At 37.5% G+C, this 20,792-nt stretch overlaps 2 protein-coding genes across 4 annotated transcripts; one reads left to right on the forward strand and one right to left on the reverse strand.

The window, feature by feature from the left end:
• The first annotated feature begins 819 nt into the window (after nucleotides 1-819).
• arg (arginase) lies at nucleotides 820-20,748 on the forward strand. The gene is made up of 5 exons (XM_017239551.3): nucleotides 820-1,110; nucleotides 1,212-1,415; nucleotides 1,491-1,677; nucleotides 19,271-19,370; nucleotides 20,389-20,748. Exons 1-5 carry the CDS (start codon nucleotides 888-890, stop codon nucleotides 20,746-20,748), a joined length of 1,074 nt encoding a protein of 357 aa, XP_017095040.2. The 5' UTR covers nucleotides 820-887.
• elav (embryonic lethal abnormal vision) lies at nucleotides 9,920-16,432 on the reverse strand. Of its 3 annotated transcripts, none has more exons than XM_070278589.1 (3): nucleotides 16,172-16,432; nucleotides 13,607-13,909; nucleotides 9,920-11,673 (listed from the first exon to the last, which is right to left on the reverse strand). In XM_070278589.1, coding segments are annotated over exons 2-3 (1,464 nt in total). In that variant the 5' UTR covers nucleotides 13,608-13,909; nucleotides 16,172-16,432; the 3' UTR covers nucleotides 9,920-10,210. The 3 variants fall into 3 exon arrangements, with proteins under 3 accessions (XP_070134690.1, XP_070134689.1, XP_017095037.1); XM_070278588.1 differs by lacking the exon at nucleotides 16,172-16,432 and adding an exon at nucleotides 15,643-15,885; XM_017239548.3 differs by lacking the exons at nucleotides 13,607-13,909; nucleotides 16,172-16,432 and adding an exon at nucleotides 15,643-15,679.
• Nucleotides 20,749-20,792: the final 44 nt, after the last annotated feature.

Raw genomic sequence — 20,792 nt, forward strand, 5'->3', positions numbered from 1 at the left:
GGCATACAGTGCGGTTCAAGACTGTAGAACGGTCTTAATATCAAAAGCTTTATTTTCTTCTTAAATGTTTCTTTTTAAATGAATCTTAACTCCAACTATTATTTTGTAAGACCAATGATTTGTTTTTAATTTTAAAAATCAATAAGAAACCCACTGTATGCATATTTTAGGGCTGATTTGTTCACTTGGCTTCCATAAATTAAAAAAAATAATTAACATTATAATATAAAACAGTTAACAGCTTTTGTAATATTACCTTTGATATGCCTAAACTTGAAAATCCATAAAAAAACAAAAAAAAATTATATTTATATGTAATGCACGATTTTAAAATTTATTATTATATTTAGAGCACAGCCAGTAAATAAAGGTGCAACATATATACAGAATATATATGTAAATAAATATATATATTTATATATATATCTATGCTATAATATATATATATATACTGATATACCGTATACATATCCACAAATATGGCAATTATATAGCTACTTAAGCAATTATTTGAATAAATGAATATATAAACGATGTAATTATAATGTTTCCTCATCGGGATGATTGAAGTTTCCTAAATTATTTCCTGATATATTATTTGGATTATTATTTTGCCATGTAATCCCCGCGATTGGTGTTGTTGTCGTCAGAGCCAGGATCAAGGTTATCTGGCGATAGCCGGGCCTTATCGCTCCAGCCCCCCATACCATTCAATGGCACTACAATGTCCGATCTCCGCTGAACTGTCGCCCGACTTTATCAGGGTCCCCAACCCAAGAGATAGTTGTCATCGTCGTCGTCGTCGTCGTCGTCGTTGTTTGCGTTGTCTCTTGCCAGTTGGCTCCTCACTCAGTAGCTCATCTTCCAGCGTTGCGTACAAATCGAAAATGTGGTGGAGCCGTAAGTTAGCCTCGAGATGTCTCCGCCTCCATAGGGCCAAGAGCACCAAATCCCCAGCATCGACTGGAGCAGGGGGAGGCCTGGAACCGGAGCAGACTCTGGGCATTATTGGTGTGCCCTTTGCCAAAGGTCAGGGCAAACAGGGTGTGGAACTGGCTCCGGACCTCCTTCGGCAAAGTAGCCTCCGGCAGGTACTACAGAGTAGTCATGGTGAGTTTTCTGGAATTCTAGAATCACTGGTTCCCATTGAAAAACAACGTCAAAATCTTTACTTTAAAAGTTTAATTATTTTCTTTATTAATTTTTCAAAGATGGCCTGGTTATACGAGACTATGGAAACCTGCAGTACTCCGTGGACGAGTCGTTGCTGCAACAACAGCGTGTCCACTATCACCACATCCGGAACTATGCCGACTTCATGGCCTGCAATCGGGCGCTGATCGAACAGGTGAAACAGATGCTCAAGGAGAACTCCCAGTTCCTGGCCATTGGCGGTGATCATGCCATCGGTTTTGGTGAGTCTACCTACCTTGGACATGGAGAAATGGATTAAATTATATAATGATTTGTTTTGGGGGATAATAATGCAGGTTCGGTGGCTGGACATTTGCAGCATACGCCGGATTTATCGCTGGTGTGGATCGATGCACATGCGGACATCAATCTGCATAGCACCTCGCAGTCGGGCAACATCCATGGCATGCCCGTGTCCTTTCTATTGGAGCAGCTGCGCACCACATGGCAGCATGCCGGCCTCCAGGACATAGCTCCCAACTGGTGAGTGTCGCACTGATTACGTTTATAAGCTTGCAAAGTGATAGAAATACTTGTAATAAAACTTAAAAAAATTTTCAAAATTTTTTGGAAAATATTTAAAAAACATTGTTTTTGAAAAGCAAGCCTATAAACGTAACAGATTGTGTCTCTTGTGAAATTGATTTCTTTATTATTTTTAGCGTCAAATCGCTTATATAGCTACACAAATTCGACTTATCTATCTAACTTCGAGGGGGGGGTTTCATTATTTTTATAAAACATACACTATTATAGTATTTTTATTTTCATGTATTTTTGGAATATTGGGTTGCTGGGTGGGGTTATTGGCGGGGATTTTTCGCCTTATCACAGTTGCCTTAAAAAACTAAGAGACTTTTTCGTAATTATTTTTTTTTTTTGATTATGTTTTTCATTCATTTTCGATTCTTTTGATTTCCTATTTATTTTGTTATTTTTTTCAAATATTTTTCAGTCTTTAGTTTAGTTGCTATCAACCTTAAAATCTGCTAATTTATAGCATTATTTTTTTTTACATTGCTTTTGTTTTGCTTTCGGCAGTCCATTTGTTATTTAATTTTTTATATAAATCTATTTTTTTTTCATAAGCTTGGCTTAATCAAAATCTAAAACGAATGATTTTACAAAAAAAAAAAATGGAAAAATATTTAAATCAGCGATCAGAAAAACCCAAGGTGCGCGAAAATCAAACCATAATTCGAGTTCTAACCGACTTCTAGTTAGTATAGCGCTCTATTCTAGGCACAACCAACATTAATTATTAATTAATTATATATATATATATATATGTAAATATTAAAAATTATATATCTTCAAGGGAAGTGGATGGTGCTATTTGGTTTTTATTTTTTTTTTAAATGGTGATTTCTACGCATTTTGAAAAATTATTCGAAAAATAGAAACTGAAATTCAAATGTTTTCAAAACTAAACTTCTCCTGACTTTTTTGGAATATTTTTCAACCTTGAACTGAAAAAAGATTTATGTACAAACACACTGAAAAAAATACGTGTGGCACACAACGGACAAAATGACGGAAACGGAAAGAAATTATATGGTATATATATTTTTTTTTCGATATATACATTGTACATCACAGAATCAGACAATGACATTTGAGAACTGAAGAAATATTTCGAATTTATGTAATACTGCCTGCCGTTTCTTAGTTAGTCTTCAAGGTCACAGGGTGAATGGGGGTTTTGGTGGGTGGTTGGGCGGTTGGGTGTTAGTGCATTGCATTGATCATTAAACCAAAAAAAAAAATTCGACTAAAAACTAGAAAAAGCATTTCGTTGGAATTAAAAATTATCACTGTGACTCACTAAGGTTAATTCTGTTTTTGATTTTCTGAAATTACAATACATAATGCAAAAGTTTTTCTGTCAGTGTGTCTGCGTATGTGTATGTGTGTGTGTTTCTGTATTTGTTTGTGTATGTACAAGATTATGTATACAAAATATATATATATATGGAATGGAAAAGGGATTAGGGATTTTTGGGATAATTTTTGGACATTTGTGGTTTATGCATTAAATAATTACAATCAATATTAAAGATTAAAGTATCAATGAATCAATATAATTACACAATCATTATCGGTTTAATCAAGTAATCAATTAACTAATCGAATCGAAATTCAACTTGAAGAAATGTGTTTTTGAAATATATATGTGTCTCATTTCGGTTTTTTCTTTTTGGTTTTTTTTTTTTTGCATAAATTCAATTATAAAATCGAACGAACATTAAGAACACACGCCTGAAAATAAATCAAGAGAAAGAAACAAATTAGAAAATGCTTTATAAATTATTATATACTTTTTTTTTTGGCTGCAGGATGTGAAGTTTACAGCGTTTTTTTGCTACAAATATATATATAATAAGAGAAAGAAAACCATTTGGAGAAATCATCAGTTTTGGCTGATAAAATATATGTTTATTTTTGGGAAATATAAAAATATATATGTGTGTGCCAAAAAATTGTACAGAGCAGGATCCTGCTCCAGCTCCCTCTCTCTCTCTCTCTCTCTCTGTCTTTATTTTTTGTCAATCAGGATCGATAGATCTATAGATCGGCGTTATCAGCATTATCTTCTCCGATTTACTTACCCAAAAAATCACACGAAACAATAAAAGTGAGTGAGAGGTACAACAATACAACAACGACAACGGAGATAACAACTGAAACTCAAAAAATATTCCGAGAGACAAAACCAAAATTCAGCTACAAACACGATGGATCGATGGAATATATAATAAATATATATATATATATATATATATAGGCGGCCGCAGACATTAGTGGGGTGTTGGGAAAAGGGAAGGAATGGAAGGGCAATTTTTTTAAGAAAGGAAAGTTTCAAAAAACTGAAATTTTTTGAAAAAAAAAAAACAATTAGAAAATCGGATCGGATTCTCATCACACACCGGTATCAGATCAAAACATCCTTATCGGGCACTTCTTGGGTGCGTTCCTTTACACTGGGACCAAAGAAGCAGTATGTTCAAAAGTACACTGAGCGAAATCATAAGAGCAAACAAAGTTCATACTCCATTCCAAAGAAGGGAGACAGTGGGCGGGTCACACAACAAAACTGAAAATAAATTTTCTTCTTCTTTTCGATTCTTTTGGATCATATATAGAGAGAGAGTCAGTGTCTGTGTTATTTGGTGTGTTAGTGTGTGAAATACACTGTAGAAAACAAATGATAAACGAAACGAAAAAGAAAAAATCAAGTTCAACGTAGAGCAAAAATCAGTCTAAGAGATGGAAAAAAAATGGCGTCAGTAGAAACAAGCTATAAATTGTTGAAATCAATTGGAAAACTCATCAGTATAGTATCTCAAAACTAGAAATCAGAAATTAGAGTGTTAACTGAAACAGAAACTGAGAGAGAAATCGAGAAAATGGCGAAAACCCAAGCGGAAACAGAAATCCAACTCAACCTGAAACGGAAACGGAAATGGTAATCGAAATCGAAATCGAAACAGTAACGGAAACTGAAACGGAAGCGTTGAAACAAAAGGTTTGGTGTCATCTGATATATACTATATAGAGAGATATACATACAATATATGCAAAAAGCAAGAAAAACTCATAATTATATATTTTTAAATACATTTATAATATTAATATCTTTTTTTTTTGGTTGTTGTTGTTTCATTTGCTGGTATCCTATTTTTTTTTTTTAGTTTTTTTGGTTTTGTATTGTTTCCATTTTGAAATATCATTTGAAATGTGTGATAAATATTATTAATTAATTAATTAATCGATATAAATATGTTAATAAAATAAATTAAATAGTTGTCGCCTTCCAACTCGTCATCATCATCATCATCGTTATCATTTTAATCATAATAATAATATATATATATATAGAAATGTATATATATTTTGTTGTTTTTTGGTTTGTGTGTTGCTTTTTTTTTTTTTTGTTATTTTATGATTATTAACGGTATCATTGTGTAATCGTTATCGCTACTCTAAAGCATCCAATCTTTCCTGATCTCGCTCCTCTCTGCCCATCATCGATGAATAAAATGATAGAAAAATTAGATTTGGTATAAATATTACACAAAAAATTACAAGATACTGGGTAAAAATCATACACCATAATCTCACCGCTAAAACTAAATAAGATTCTGAGATTCTATAACCATTAAACATAATGGGTTTTATTTTTGGTTTTTTTTTTTTAAGTTTGTTTCTTTGTTGTTTTTTATGCACAAATTAAAAGATTTTTTTTGCAACTGGCAGATTATCCAAAAAACCGAGCAACAAAAACGGAAATGAATCAGATCTAACCCGGAATGTAATTGGGGTTCTATATTATAATATTTTAGTGTTTAATAATATAATTAATAGTTCGAAAACTGTGAACCATATTTCTTGGGAATGTCTTTCATTTTCAGTTTCATTTCTGAGATCATTTGTTTTCCGATGGCATCTCCTTAAAGATATAGATTGGCCTTGACTAGATCGTTTCCTATAACTTTCGAGTGTCCGTCTGGGGGGATTTTTTTTTTTCAGTGTAAAAAATATGGTTAGAGAGAGAGAGAGAGAGCAAAAGATAGAGGGGGGGAAAATATAAATCAGGCTGGAAAAATCATACAATATAAAAATCAATATATAAAACCAAAAGTTGTACAACAAAAAAGTTAACAAATAAATCAAAAAATGATGCTAAACAAATTTTCATCAAGTGTTTGTTTTTATTGAAAGTAAATTTTTTCTTCATTTTTTTTTTTAAATATTTTTTTTTTTGTTGGTTGTTTGGTGCGGAAATTAAGTGAAATCATAAGAGTAAACATAAATGGATCGTAATTGTCAATAATTCGATCAGGAAACCAAAATATACACAAAATCAAATAAAGAAAATAAACCATACCATACAAAATCATAATAATAATAATAATAATAATAATAATGAACATAATCATAATCATTCGATTCTAATCTCACAGGATTTTTTCGAGTACACACAGATCGTATATCGTATATATCTAGATATATCAACTAAAACATAGATTTCGGTTTGTTTCATGTTGTTGTTGTTGTCATTGTTGTTGTTGCTGTGGTACAAATCAAATGAGTAGCTTTTCATTTTTTTTAAACAAAAAATAATAAAGTTAAAACTAAAAAATGCAGTTAAACAAAATAAAATACAAAAGTTACAAAATTAAAATTATAAGTAGAGAGTTCGAGTTTTGAGAGAAAAGGGATAAATTATTTATAATTTTTTTGTTTTTTGTGTAATTTTATTAATTTTTTTGGGGAGAGCAGATCCTGATATATAACGTCCTCTTTCTGGCTCTCTCTCTCTTTCTGATCAGGTGTAGGTGTTGTTGTTGTTGTTTTTGTTGTATAATTAGGCTAATTCTTCATCATAATCATCGTCTCGTAATTTCTTTCGCTTTGCTCAAAATCAAAGGAATATTGAATTCAAATTGAATTAAATTAAATTACGTAATTATAAAGTACAATAAATAATGTTCTGTTTCCGTTTGTTTTCTTGGTTCTTTGCTTACTTAAATATGATAAAGAAAAAATGATGAGATATAAATATATAATAAATATATATATATAATTATATATATATACGATGTATATAATATGCACGCATCAGTACATATCAAATTCGCTTAAATTGTAAATTACACGACAAAAAAATAATTGTATATTTTTATAAATTTTGTTTTCTTGTTGTAGTACTAGTTGTTGTTGTTATTTCGGTTCGTTAATAGAATAGTTAGGGGCTTTAAGAGTTTACATAATTCATAAAATTTGAATTTTTTTTGTTTTTTTTTAAATATTTGAGATGCTAGAAAATTGTTGCTGTTTTTGTCGTTTTTGCCATTAGTTGCATTTTAAAACTATTGCACAAGAATTAGAATTACTACAATTAATTAGATCATTGATGACAAAAAATATAAGCATAATTATATAATTATATATAAATGTATTTATAAAGGATTAATTAAATTATATATTGAATATATTTGTGTATGTGTGTGTGTGTGTTAAGGTGTGTGTGATGACAGAAATACAAATTAAATAAAATCAAGTACATAATTCTTTTTTTTTGTGTATTATTTTAAATATATGTATAAATAAACTAGCAGATTGTTCATAATTCTTCTGAAAGAAAGTCGATCGCTTTCTTCTCAGCCGACTGGGGAGGCTAATCTTTGGAAAGGGGGGGGGGGGGGGGGGGGGGGGGGGAGAGCAGGCCGTTTTTCTTTTAGTGTATTTTTCATTCATTTTGCTATGCTTATCGGGTAGCTACTAGAAATTGCCATAGTTTTTTCTTTTGGTTTCATCTACTATATATTCTCTTCTCTTCTCTATATATATCCTTCTTCTCGTCCTCTGGTTCTTCAACTTATCTTCTGACTAGATTTCTTGTTGCAAATTTTGTTCAAACACAAAAAAAAAATTGATTTCTTTTGTTCATCTATAATTATACAATAAAAAAAAAAAAAATAGTAATGTGGATTACAATTAAGTGGGTATATATACCATAAATAGAGTATATATACCCGATTACACATAGATCTAAGTATCGTAATAATAATAATCATAATTAAATCAATTTCTACGTGGGGGGCTCCTTGCTTCTAAGGACTCTGACTCTGATTCTCGGTTTTCTGTTCAATTGTTAAGGTTTTGGTTTTCAGGTTTGAGATAATTTCGCTATTTTTTTTTGTTTTCTTGGAAAATAAACTCAAAATAATGTATAATAATATATAATATAGATAGATATAAGAACACAAATCGTTTCGTATAAATATGCATGGTCGGGTCATGAATTTTTTGTTGTAGTTTTTTTTTTCTTTTGGTTTTTTTTTGGATGCAGGAGCCTCTATCAAATTCAATTCGTACACAAAGCAAACAAAGAAATCAAACTTAAACTCAAATTCAAATACAAAATCCAGAATCGAAATTATATAGTTATATAGAATATATATGTTTTTTTGTAGGTATAGTGTATTGTCTCACTCTCTTCTATACAAAAAAAAAAAAGAAATACGAAAGAAAAAAGAAGCAAACGAAAAGTCGATTTATACCAAAAGTTCAACTAATAAATCAACGCAAAAAAAAATTGCACAAAAGTTCTTGGATATTATATTATATATATATATATATGGGGGATTTGGATTATATATGGGATGTGCTTGGAGTTATCCTTTACTATATCCTTTCCTTTCCTTCAACTTACTTGGCTAAAGAAAACGCTTTGCTAATGATTTACACCTTTTTTTCATTAATTTTTACTTTTTGTTTCAAACGGTTTGTAAAAAAATTGTGTTGCTCTTTCTGTTAATTTTTTCTTTTGTTTTTAGTTTTTTGTGCTACGCTTTGTTTAAACACTAAAATGTTGGTTTTTTTTTTTTTTTTTGCTCCTTGAACTATACATTATATAAAGTATATAAAGAAAGCCTGTCTGTGCCTGTATTCAAGGATAATACTATATATATATATTATATCCACCTATATACACACGCACAAGTATTACAGTATTTTTAAATATTCACTAACAATTATTTACTTTAGTAAAACGTTTCAAATTTGCGCATAAATTATTGTATTACTTTTGCCCTCTGTCCTTCTCGATCTGCTTCTTTCTCTCTATATATTTTTACAGTTAAAACTGCTCTTTCCTACTCCCTTGTGTTTAAAGGACACCAGTTCGGCCCATTGTACACATTTCGGGCTATCATCGTTTCTCTAAGTGTAGGGGGTGAAAAAAAAAACAAACACAAAACATTTAAAAAAAAAACACTTAAATATTCATTAAATTTCTATATATAAATGTATATCTAGATAGATACATATCGATCTATATATATATATCTTGTTTTTTTTTTAGAAATATTAAACTTGCTGTTTGTTTTTTTTTTTTTTGTAAGTTTTTAATACTGTAGCAGCCTCCATGTTATGTATATTTTATTATAATTGCGATCTCGATCGCCCTTCGAATACTTTTTTTCTGCCCAGCCCTGGGATCCAACAAAAGCCGAACTGAGGTCCTGTAAGCACTATATCCTGCTAGGTATATCCTAGAAACTGAACATCATGCCATTTTTCTTCAAATCTTAATTCTGTTTTTTTTTCTTGTAGTTTTTAGTTTTTGTATCAAGATTTAAGATTTTTTTTGTTTTTATGGTAGAAAAGTTTTTTTTTTGGAGTGTAACTAACAGAGTTTCTTGTTTTTGTTTTGGTTTTTGGAAGATTTCATTGCTGCGTTTTACTTAAATTTAATAAATTTTTAAAATTTCTCTTGTTTTTTGTTTTTTTGCTAGTAATATTTTGTTAAATTTCTTTAAGTGTGTTTTTTTTTTGTGTGTATGGTTGATTTCTTTGTTTTGCTTTGCGACTAACCTGATTGCGAGTGCAACCTTTGACCTTTTTTCGCTTTAGCTGCCAAAGTTTAGAGGCAATTTCCTTATAATCTCACTTGTCTGCCTATCCTTCTCTAACTCTCTCTCTCTCTCGCTATCTCTCTCTGGTAATCTTTCACAAATCGCTAATCTCTTTTCTAATACAGCTCCTTGTTTTAATTTTTTAGTTAATGATTTGTTACTTAAATGCTAAACAAGAAGAATTTTTCTATTGCAACGTTTTTGGCCGGCGGTTCTTTGGAAGGGGAAGGGGGGGGGGGGGGGGAAAGGGGGAGGTGGATGGGAGGTTCATTCAATGTGGGAGGTGGGGAGTTGGGGTGGTAGAGGATGATGCCGTTGTTCGTTGTTTCGACACGTGAGAGAGAGTACTACTCCGCCTCCTGCCTGGCCAGGACTTTCTTTTCTTTCAAGTCCTTTGTTTTTTTTTGTTTTTGTTTCTTTTTTTTTTTTTTGAGTGTTTTACACATACTGTTTTGTTGCGCTTAGTTACCGTTATACCATGCATATTTATATATGTGTGTGTGTGTGTGTGGGAGAGTGTTAAGATGTGTGTGTGTGTGATTTCAGGGTCAATGGCTGCTCCTCCTTGTGTGTTTTTTGTTTTTTTTTTTTTTTTACTTGGGCTTGTTGGTCTTGAAGCTGACCTGCAGCACCCGATTTCCCATAGTGTAACCATTGAGGGCCCTGATCGCCATCGCCGCCTCATCGTAGTTCGTCATCGACACAAAGCCGTAGCCCTTGCACTGATTCGTGGTCGGATCCTTGACGATCTTCACCGATTGCACAGCCCCGAATGGACCGAATAGCTGCCACAGGGCTGCCTCTTCCGTTTCCGGTGCCAGATTATAAATAAAAATGGGATATGCTCCGCCAGGACCGCTGGCCAGCGTTGTGGCTGCCGCCGCCGCAGCACCCAGACCATTGGGCAGCATCACATCGAGCATGTCACCGGCCATGGGCGAGAATCGGGCCAGTCCCTTGTTCACCGGCGTGTGCATCGCTCCGCCAATACGTCGCACCAGCTGGGGATTGAGGAAGGCCGGCAGTTGCGGCTGGATGATCTTGCTGGTGCTGCCGGGCGTGTTCGAGAACTTGACCACAATCGGATCCGTGCAGCTGGAGGGTGTGGTGCCGTTCAGGGCGATGATGGCCCGGGTGGCCTCTTCCCGCTTATCGAATCGAATGAATCCCACGCCCTTGGTCTGTGTATCGTTGCCGGCATTCTGCAGGATGCGCGATGTAATGATGGCACCGAACGGAGCAAAGATCGCCTCCAGTTCCTGCTGGGTCATCGTCTTGGGCAGTCCGGAAACATACAGATTGGCGCCCTTGATGGCGTCCGACGAGGGACGGGCGAACGACACCTTGATCGTCTTGTTCTGGAGCCGAAGGCCGTTGAGGACGTTCACCGCCTGCTCGGCATCCTGGGGGCGTACATAGTTTACAAAGCCATAGCCCAAAGACTGACCCTTGCTGGGCGCCTGGGGATTCAGGGGGTCAATGTAGACCTGCGACTTGTCCCGTATCAGTTTCACAGACTCTATCTCGCCCACGCTGGAGAACAGTGACCGGATCTCGTCCTCGGTCATCGTCTGCGGCAAGTAGTTCACAATCAGATTTGTGCGCGTCTCGGAGCTGCCGTTGCTGCCATTCTGGGTGGCTCCACCGCTACCGTTGGTGTTCGCCTGTGGCTGTTGTTGCACCACCGCCTGCTGCACTGCGGCCGGCTGGGGTACAACGGCCTGCTGCTGCTGTTGCTGTTGCTGCTGTTGTTGTTGTTGGACTACCGTTTGCTGGGCGGCGGCTGCCTGCTGTTGTTGTTGCAGTTGCTGTGTCACGGCTGCGGCTGCTGCGGCCACGGCCTGTTGTGTCTGCTGTTGTTGCACCTGCAGTATGGCCTGCTGCACCTGCTGCTGCTGTTGGAGTTGAGCGGCCGCGGCCACGGCAGCGGCGTTCTGTACTGGTGCGGCTGCCGCATTTGTGGCTGCCACTGCCGCAGCGGCTGCGGCGTTTTGCATCAGCTGGGCCTGTGTATCGACTCCGCCGTTGGCTCCGTTATTTGCCATCATAAAGTCCACTTTGGGATTTGGGATGAGAGTGTGGTTGGAGGTCGTTTTTGAGTTTGGAGGACCAACGCAGGGGGAGGCGCATGGAAAGAATAGTTAAATGTCAAGATTAAACCATTTGCATGATGTGTTAGTAAGTTATTAAAGGTAAATGGGTTAGTTCTTAAGATTAAAATATGGGTTTATAGGGTTAGGATGAAGACTAAATGAGTTCTAACTCTCTGGGTTCTGGTTAAGTCTGAGATATGGTAGAAATTATACAGTTCTCTAGATAATCTACGAATATAGAGTTTAGATTCCACTCAAAGGACTACTGGCTCTCTTTTAGCCCCTAAAAGGTATTTTTTCTCAACGGAATGTATTAGTTCTCTTTTAGGGTTTATATTCCCGGAAGACTGTTACTGTTAGACAGGATTTGTGGCTCTCTTTTTTGGGTTAGTGGCTGATTAACGGTTAATGGTTAACGGTTAACGGTTAGTTCAAGGAGCTTTGCTCACTGGCGCCGCCCAGCGGCCCACTTACTTTTCTCTCGCTCTCTTTATCTCTCTCTCCGCCCTGACTTTCTCTCTCTCCCACTATATATTTTCTTCCTTCTCTCCACCACCCACTCGGCAATCAAAGCTCTTAGACGAACTCACACACACACACAAACACACTCACAAACTATCGCACTCACAGACACTACTCACAGAACTTCCACTGGATTTGTTTTTTTTTTTGGCTTTTAGCTTAATTTTTTTTTGGCTTTGACTTTAATCTGCCGTTAATTTATGTTCTTTTTTTTTCGATTTTATTTTAAAATTTTTATTTAAATAACTTTTTGGCTATCGGTATCGTATTCAAAATTGGCAATAGAGCGGCGAGACAGATCCGCTACGTTCCAGGCACACGATGCTTCTGAGCGCAGGACATTCTGGCCCAGGCTCGCGTGCTCTCGCTCTCCAGCCGGTTGGTCGGTCAACCCCCACCCACCTCTTCACCCTTCAAACTGTTACAGCTCTCCTTCCTGTATGTGTGTTAGTGTTAGTGCCATACCCCGCCCAGTTATGTAACACAGCAGCAGCAGCTAAAACAGCAGGAGACTGCCGGTTAGGGGGCGGGGAAGGATACAGGCTTGCACCCCTTAGAAAAACACCGAAAATTGCTGAAAGCAAAAATGAGCAACCGTCGGCGGTGGCGGCGACGGCGACGGCGGCGACAAAAACCCACCCTTAGCGCCCAAAACAAGTTGTAATATTTCCTTTTTGGCGAAACATCCTCCTAGCCGTCTATGTACAAGCTTGGCACTGCTTAAGGGTTAAACGCCAGGCGTTGCCACCCCCCTGAGCCCGGCTTTACAAGAGAGAGCTCTCTCTTGGGCTTTCGCTCTCCCTCTCTTGGCTGTCTGGCAGAGGCTGCGGCAGTGGGATGTTGCAATCCTCTCGGTTCAATGAACTACGATCGCCCAAAAGGATACTAGACATAGGGGTTTTTAATGTTTGTTTTAAATTTAAAAAAAAAGGATCTTTTAGGGAGAATTAAAGGAGAAATATTATAAAGCAGAATCCTTAGAATTAGAATCCTTTCTCAGTAGTTATCCTCAGTATCTCAACTTTATTTGAAGTTGTATCTTTAAGTTATTTCTTCTGGCTACACTCTCTTAGCAATATTGAAGTCTACTCTCGGCCAAGCTCTACTGTAATTGCCAATTCGCACATTCGGATTCAGCTTCTCGTCAGCGTCTGGCCGACACAGAAAGAGTCAAAAGGTCAAACGCACATACATCATCTATGTACACACCACCTCCCATGTCTCCCCACCCACATTATACAGTTGTCTCGCTCTCTCGCTCAACTATCACCATGACAGCCGCCAAACACCGTAATCGCCCATCCCCCCACCCTTTTGTCAGGTCCTTTTTCCCAGTTACCGTTATTTGTCTTGTAATAACTAAAATATACTCACTTGTTTTAATTTTAGTTTAGTTGCTGATTTCTCGACGGGGGGGGAGAAGGGTGTTGTTGTTATGTTGAATTAATTGCTACGATTTCTCTATATATATATATCGCTCGCTCTCTCTCTCTCTCTCTCTTGCTCCCGGTATATCCTTTGAATCCTTGTATGTGCGCGCGCTCTCACGGCGCTGCCTCCTCACTCTCGCTCTCGCTCTTTCAGACTTTTCGCTGGTCCAGGGACTCTTCCTTTCGTTTTTTATAGCTGCTGCGGCTGTTGTTGTTGTTGTTCTTGTCGTTTGTTGTAATTTAAACGCTAAACAAAAATAAAAAAAAAATAAAACAAAACAAAAAGAAGCGGTAAATTTTGGTGTTTTCTTTGTTGTTGTTGTGTTTGTTGCCTGTTTTGTGTTACAGTTCTTTATGGGAAATCGATTATATCGATTTTTTTTTTGTTGCCCTCCTAGCACTACCATCCCCACCACCACCCCAATCGCCCATCAATCTCGGCAATTTATTGTATTTCCATACATATCACTGGCATAAAAAAAAAAAATAAAATAAAATAAACGGAATGCTAAAAAATATACACATATTATATCAAAAAGCAATTTGTTGTTATACAATTCTATTGTGTGAGTGTCTATTTTTGTGATGCTCATTATAACAGTATCTCGCTCTCTTGCGTTCCCTGCACTGGGGATACATCAGACAGATGAGGGGGAGGACGAGGCGGAGGTTGTAGAGGTGAGCTTTGAGGGAGGTGGTGGGGGGGGACTCGCACACTCCTTTCTAAATACAATGTATGGCTGCCCTGGGCTATTGTTTTTGTAAGCGTGTTACCTATGTATTTGGATATTTGTGTTTTTTTTTTTTTTTTTTTGTTGAAAAACGAAACAAACACACACAGACACACATGAGTGAGAGAACACGCTCTCACAGATACAAACGTTTAGTATCTATAAGTTCGTTTTTTTTTTTGTTTTTATTGTTGGAACTAAACACGCGCTGCTCTTCTTTAATTTTTTCGAAAAATGTTTTTGATCTACACGGCCAGTGTCCGCCACAAATACATATATATACATATATATATTTGTTCTTGGATCTGGCCTAATTTTTTATTTCCGCGCGCTTTACAAACTCCCCTTTAACTATACTAATACTACATTGTATGGGGGAGGGGTGGGGGGTTTTTTTTTTTTTCTTCTTTTTATGGCAACCGGCGTTTTGTTTACTGCAAAAATCCGCCCCCTCCATAGCGCTTGCTCTCTTTTCTTCTCTTCTCTTCTCTCTTTGGGTTGCGGCACTCCTCTGGCCAGCTAGAGAGACCACCCACCACCCACCCGCCAAAATATCTACTTCTAACGGTTATAGTTGTTGTTGTTGTTGTTTAGTTTTGCGTACAATGCTCCTTGCACATAAAATCGATATGCTAGCTAGCTGCGCCCTTTTTGCGCCGCTATAGTAGCTCCCTCTCTCATATACAGAGGCACATGGAGGAGAAGGAGAGCCAGAGCGCTTACAGATACACAGCGCAGAGAATAGAGGCAGAGGCCAGAGGTATATATCAGCAGCGGCAGTGGCAACAGCAACGGCGTCGTCGTCCGATAGATTTTAGACACTACTACTATTTCCAGCCACTCCCACCGCCCCACCAACCCTACACTGTCATTTAGCAATTATTTTTTTGTTAGTTAGCTTAGTTAGTCTTTCTTCCTCTCTGTGGGTTTCGCTAAACTCTCTTTTTCTTCTCTTAGCCGAATTGCATATTGTTTTTGTTTTTAGTTTTTTTTGTTGTTGTTGTTTCCTATTAATATTTCCAACACACACACTCACACACACACATACACAAACTAGAAAATAGAAAAAAAAATAGATATAGTTTGTAAAATAATTGCACAATTATGCAGCGCGACGCGATCATTTGGCAAAAATGTTGCAATTGTTATTGTTTTCTTGTTGTTGTTGTTGTTGCTTTTATTGTTTTGATGTCACAATTGTATACATATGTATGTATTTCCGGATATCCGAGATTCTTGGTATTCTTACGTTTCGTTTGTATTGCTGCTGCGAGATGAGCTTGGTTTTCGTGTTTTTTTTTTGTTAGTGGGGCTTTTATTTAATTTTTTTTTTATATTTTTTTTTTTAGTCGTTTTAACTGTTATTGTTTTGCACTACTTTCGAAAAAAAAAAATCAATTGCAGAAAGAGCACACGGAGCACGAGATTTTCAGTGGCAACGCACACGGAGCGTAGCGTTCAAAAGAAAGTTCAAAAACGAATGCGAACAATTTCTGGTGGCACGGATGTTTTGTTGGGTTTTTTCGGTGGACTGTTGGTGGCGGTGGCGGCGGCGGCACATGCTCTCTTCCGCTCTCTCGTTGTAATCGGAGAGAGCAGTTTCATGGGTGTAGGATGGCTTGGTCAATGGGGTAAAGAAAGTAGTAGAGAAATGGTACACTAGTTTACATTTCTAAATGGAAATTTTTTCTTTAAAAAAATATTTAAAAATTTTCACCAGTGTTTTTCTTTTCTATAATTAGTTTTTTAACTTTTACCACCATTATATATTGACTTACATTTAAGCGTAATGATGCAATTCCCCTTTCACCTTAACAGGACGCCTCTGTCTCTGCCCCTGCGCTCACAGTTGTGCGTCGCGTTTACATAGTTCCATCATTTTTTTTGCAACGGATGCCGTTGATCACTCACAACTCTTTGTTGCATCCACCGAGTAGGCAATGTTATCAATTGGAGCCTTGTTTAAGCCGGATTCGTTCTAGAGTTAAGTGATTAGTTAGTAATATTTTATTGGACAATGTAAGCGCAGTTTAGAATTGAAGCCAAAATGGCCGACGACTGCCGCTATGGCTTATTTGTTGTGATCGGTATATGGTTTGAAACCGTGCTTATCCCGATTCGTAAATGTGTTACCGGTTCGCTCTCTTTACCTGAGAGCGCATTGGCTGAGAGAGCAACCATTCAAAATTCTTATTGTTAAATTACTAATTTTAAGTTTTATAATAATACTAAATAAACAATAAATAAATAAATTGATAGTTTTATAAAGTTTCATTTGAAAATGAAAGACCTAGAGGTGCCCTTTCCGCAGCGATCGCCTATCGCCTATCGAAGCACCTATCGATCGTTACAAATAGAGGGAAATCCATTTTTTTGAAATTAGTTGCGCTATTGGAAATCATGACTCTGACCATTTGCCAGGAAAAAAAAGGAGGTCGTCAACCGTTTTATGATGCACGCGACCATTATCCTTGCCAAATATCTGAGTTCTAAGGGCTGTTCTGGTTTTATGTCCTTCTTTATTATTATTATTCGTAAAATTTGTGTTCTTTTTCTTTCTTGGATTTTGTATTTTTGCACTAGCAACCACCAACGCTCGACGGTTGGGGTGGTTTCCGTGCAGCATGCTACACCACCACCACCACCACCACCACCCTCTATCCACTTCCCGAAACCCAAAAGGACCCATTTCCAAGAGGCGTTTCAATTTCTTTTTTTTTTTCTTCGTTATTTTTTGCTTTCCATGTTGCGTGTTGCGTGCGTGTGCTTAATTGCGCTTGTATTCGGCACTCGACATTCTATAGGGTATATAACATATATACATATATATCGGAGCCACCCTCCAACACCCCCAGCCCTTGTAACTTCCTGTTCCATGTGCTGATTTTTACCCTGTGTGTTCCCAAAGTCTGTGGCAAGGGTCTGTTCCAATTTACAAAACAGTTGTACACTTTTAAAAATTTAAAGGACTATTCTAAATTATAATATATATTCAAATTGATAAAATAATGTTGAGTTTTAATAGAAAAAATATTTTAAGTTGTAATAATATTTTTTTCTGTGCAAAATACTTGCAAAATAAAGTCCAACGAAATTGTAACGCAACTTTTGGCCCTGGGGGTTGTTTTTGCCGGCAACTGTGCCCGGCAGGGTGGTGTGGTCTCCTCGGCAGGAGGAGGTGGTAGTGGTGGTGGTGGTGCCTTAGCCAGTGGTATACTGTCCATGCCGGATATGCGGATTCAGACAGATCGGCGTCGTCGCAAGTGTCTGGTTTTGCATAAAAAAAATATACATATATATATGTTATATATTCTAAAATATATATATATATATATAAATATATATAAATATATATATATATATATATATATTTTGTGTAAATAATAGATTTCAAACAAAGGACCAAAAGTCCTTGCTGTGGCTGGCATGTAAAATGCAAATGCGAAAGGTGGTTTTTAAATTAAAGGATTTGCATAATTATTTTTAAAGCTCAAGGATATTTTCTGTTTTTTAGAAAATGAAACTAAAAATTAGATTAGGATCCAAGTCACGTGCCTCTTTCCCTCTTCCCCCAACCCCAAACATAAGGCTATAGAAAGGATATAAAGAAAGGGTTCATTTTTTTAATATTTTTGAAAAATTGGAAGATGAAAACAGAAAACAATACCCATTTCGAAAGGGTTGTCTAATCCGTTTTAGCCACGGCCGAAAAGCAAAACATAACACCAACAAAACAGGATTAAAAAAGCAGGACCAACACAGGATTACAACAAATGGTGGGTCTAGAGTCTAGACTCAGGGGAGGATGTTCCTGCAACCCTTAAAAGTTACAGATCCTTTGCAAGAGAAAGTTTTACTTTCTAAACAGGACTATTGGAGTACAAGAACTGGTCATGGAAAGGATCTTGGCTAAAAGGCTATTTGAAAAGTTACAGGAAAAAGGACCGAAAGTCGAAATAGGAACCTACGATAGCATCTGTCAGGATGTATTCCTCCCCCTTGGCACACATATGTGTACATATATTTACATAAAAAGGATCCTTAGGGCGCTTTTAACTTTGCACGTCTGGCTGCACATAGCATATAGGGATACCGAATCCCGGATTCCTTCCTTCCAGCCCCGACAGATGCAGTTTAACCCCGAAACTAATGGTTAATAATCATAAAAATTACCATAAGACTCCAGGGGCAGGGCTGCGATCGATGCAGGAATAGAAAAACCAGGGATCAGGGACATAGGGAGTGTTAACTGCAGTATATATATATATCCTTTATGTATTATAGAGCACGATCGGTGTGGAATCGTGGCATGTGTTGCTGGGTTGTCCTTTTACAAAAATTCAGCATTTTTCAAGCATTGTTTGAAAAGTGCAGCCTGCTCTCATTCCCAATTCCCGAATCCTGAATCCGATTCGGTTGCAGTACATTTTTTTTTTTTTTTTTGAAAATTCGGGGTTGCAATTTAAGGGCAAGGACTTGCCACCTGGCTTATTAATCAGGATCAAGAATGGCACTACTCAGGAGGGGGAGAGCCATACACATTTTGCAGGATCAGGAAATATGTATATATATCTCCCGACCTAACTCAATCAGGAAACAGGAAGGACTTTGGCACGAAGCTTTAAAGAAACTTCATGTCCTTTTTTTTTTTGTCTTCAAAGGAAGATCATTGACCGAAGGCTTTGTGTTCGTCCTGCACTTTAAGGACTTCTCTGGTTTCGCCCCCGGGAGTTCCTTGAAGTGGAACCCACGACTATTTGTTTACACGCTGGTCTCGAATCCTGTCAGCTGTGTCCCATATAGCAGTATATATATATTAGTATACCCCCTATTTTTCCTGGTACTGATCCTTTTCTATGTTCTGCCTGTCATTTCAGTTTGCCCAAGGATCAGTTAGTCTACATCGGCCTGAGGGACATTGACCCCTACGAGGCGTTTATATTGAATAAAGTTGGAATACGCTACTTTGCCATGGATGTAAGTACACTGAGAGAAAAGATTAATTTAAAAATGGTTAAAATAAAAGGTAAAAGGTTAAGAATCTTAGAAATCTATTTTTAATATTTATTTTTTGAATTTTTTATAAAATTATCTATTTTTTAGTTTTTTCTTCAAGTGTAGAAACTAGAGTATAACAGCCGCACCTAGGTAGACAGATCGTCCTTTTTTTTTTTTTTTGGTTCTCAGATCCTTTTCGGTTATCCTGGCAGTTGTAAAAATTGTAAAATTCCGGTTTCTGCCCTCTCCCCCCCTCCCCTCTTGTACAGGATCGTATCGAATGACGATCGTGCGTGACAGAGAGTCCTGCATCCTTGCACGAGCCTTCTGAGCGTGTGTGTGTATGTGTGTGTGTGTGTAAAGTTGTAAGCTTGGCATTTATAGGGGTTGCCTCTTGCCCCGAAGGAGCCTACAACATATATGTACATATATCCTTTTTTGCCACCCTACTCTCTCTGGCCCCTGTTACAGGGACTTCCGATCCTTGCAAACGGTGGTGACTCACACGGCTCACAAACACACACTTACACACACACACACATGTGAGTATTACGTGCCTGGCCACATCCTGCCCGGCGTGGTTCGCATCCTTGTCAGCTCATTGCCCATTATTTATGGCTCGTGCAAAATCGACGTATGTTGAAAAATGGTTCCTGCTTTTGATCCTGATCCTGCTCATGCTCCTGCTCCTGCTCCCCACCCTCCACCACTCCTCTCTCATCCTGATCCTGATTCTGATTGTGTTATCCTGGGTCGTAGGCAAAGCTGCAAAAATTTATTATAGCTCATTAGTTCGATCGGAATTGGCAATTGGAATATGCGAAAAAAAATCCAAAACCAGGGGATGGGAAACGAACATATGAGATGCACTCCTGGGGTACAGTTCCGATAGAAATCGGTTCCTAATTGAAGTTTCCAGATGAAAAATTGTAGATATAATTAATGAGATTCTTTAATGACCCGAACCTCTCTCTTTCTCCTTCTCCTCCTCTTTCAGACCATCGATCGTGTGGGAGTGCCCAAAATCATTGAGATGACTCTGGATGCCCTCAATCCGCAGAACAAGATCCACGTCAGCTTCGACATCGATGCCCTGGACAGTAATGTGGCGCCCAGCACCGGCACTGCTGTCCGGGGTGGCCTAACGCTGCGCGAAGGCATCAGCATTGTGGAAGCACTTCGGGACACCAAGCGGGTCCAGGGCGTGGACCTGGTAGAGATCAATCCGAAGCTGGGCAGCGAGCGGGATGTACGCACCACCGTAGAATCCGGCCTGGAGATCCTCAAGAGCATGTTCGGCTACCGAAGATCCGGCAATTGGAGCAACATCGACACTGGCATTCTGGGTAGCGATTAAAAACGATGGAATAACAAAAATCCAAAGCGCCTTGGAACTTATCA

The sequence above is a fragment of the Drosophila bipectinata genome, chromosome XL (assembly GCF_030179905.1).
Source record: "Drosophila bipectinata strain 14024-0381.07 chromosome XL, DbipHiC1v2, whole genome shotgun sequence".
NCBI lineage: Eukaryota > Metazoa > Arthropoda > Insecta > Diptera > Drosophilidae > Drosophila > Drosophila bipectinata.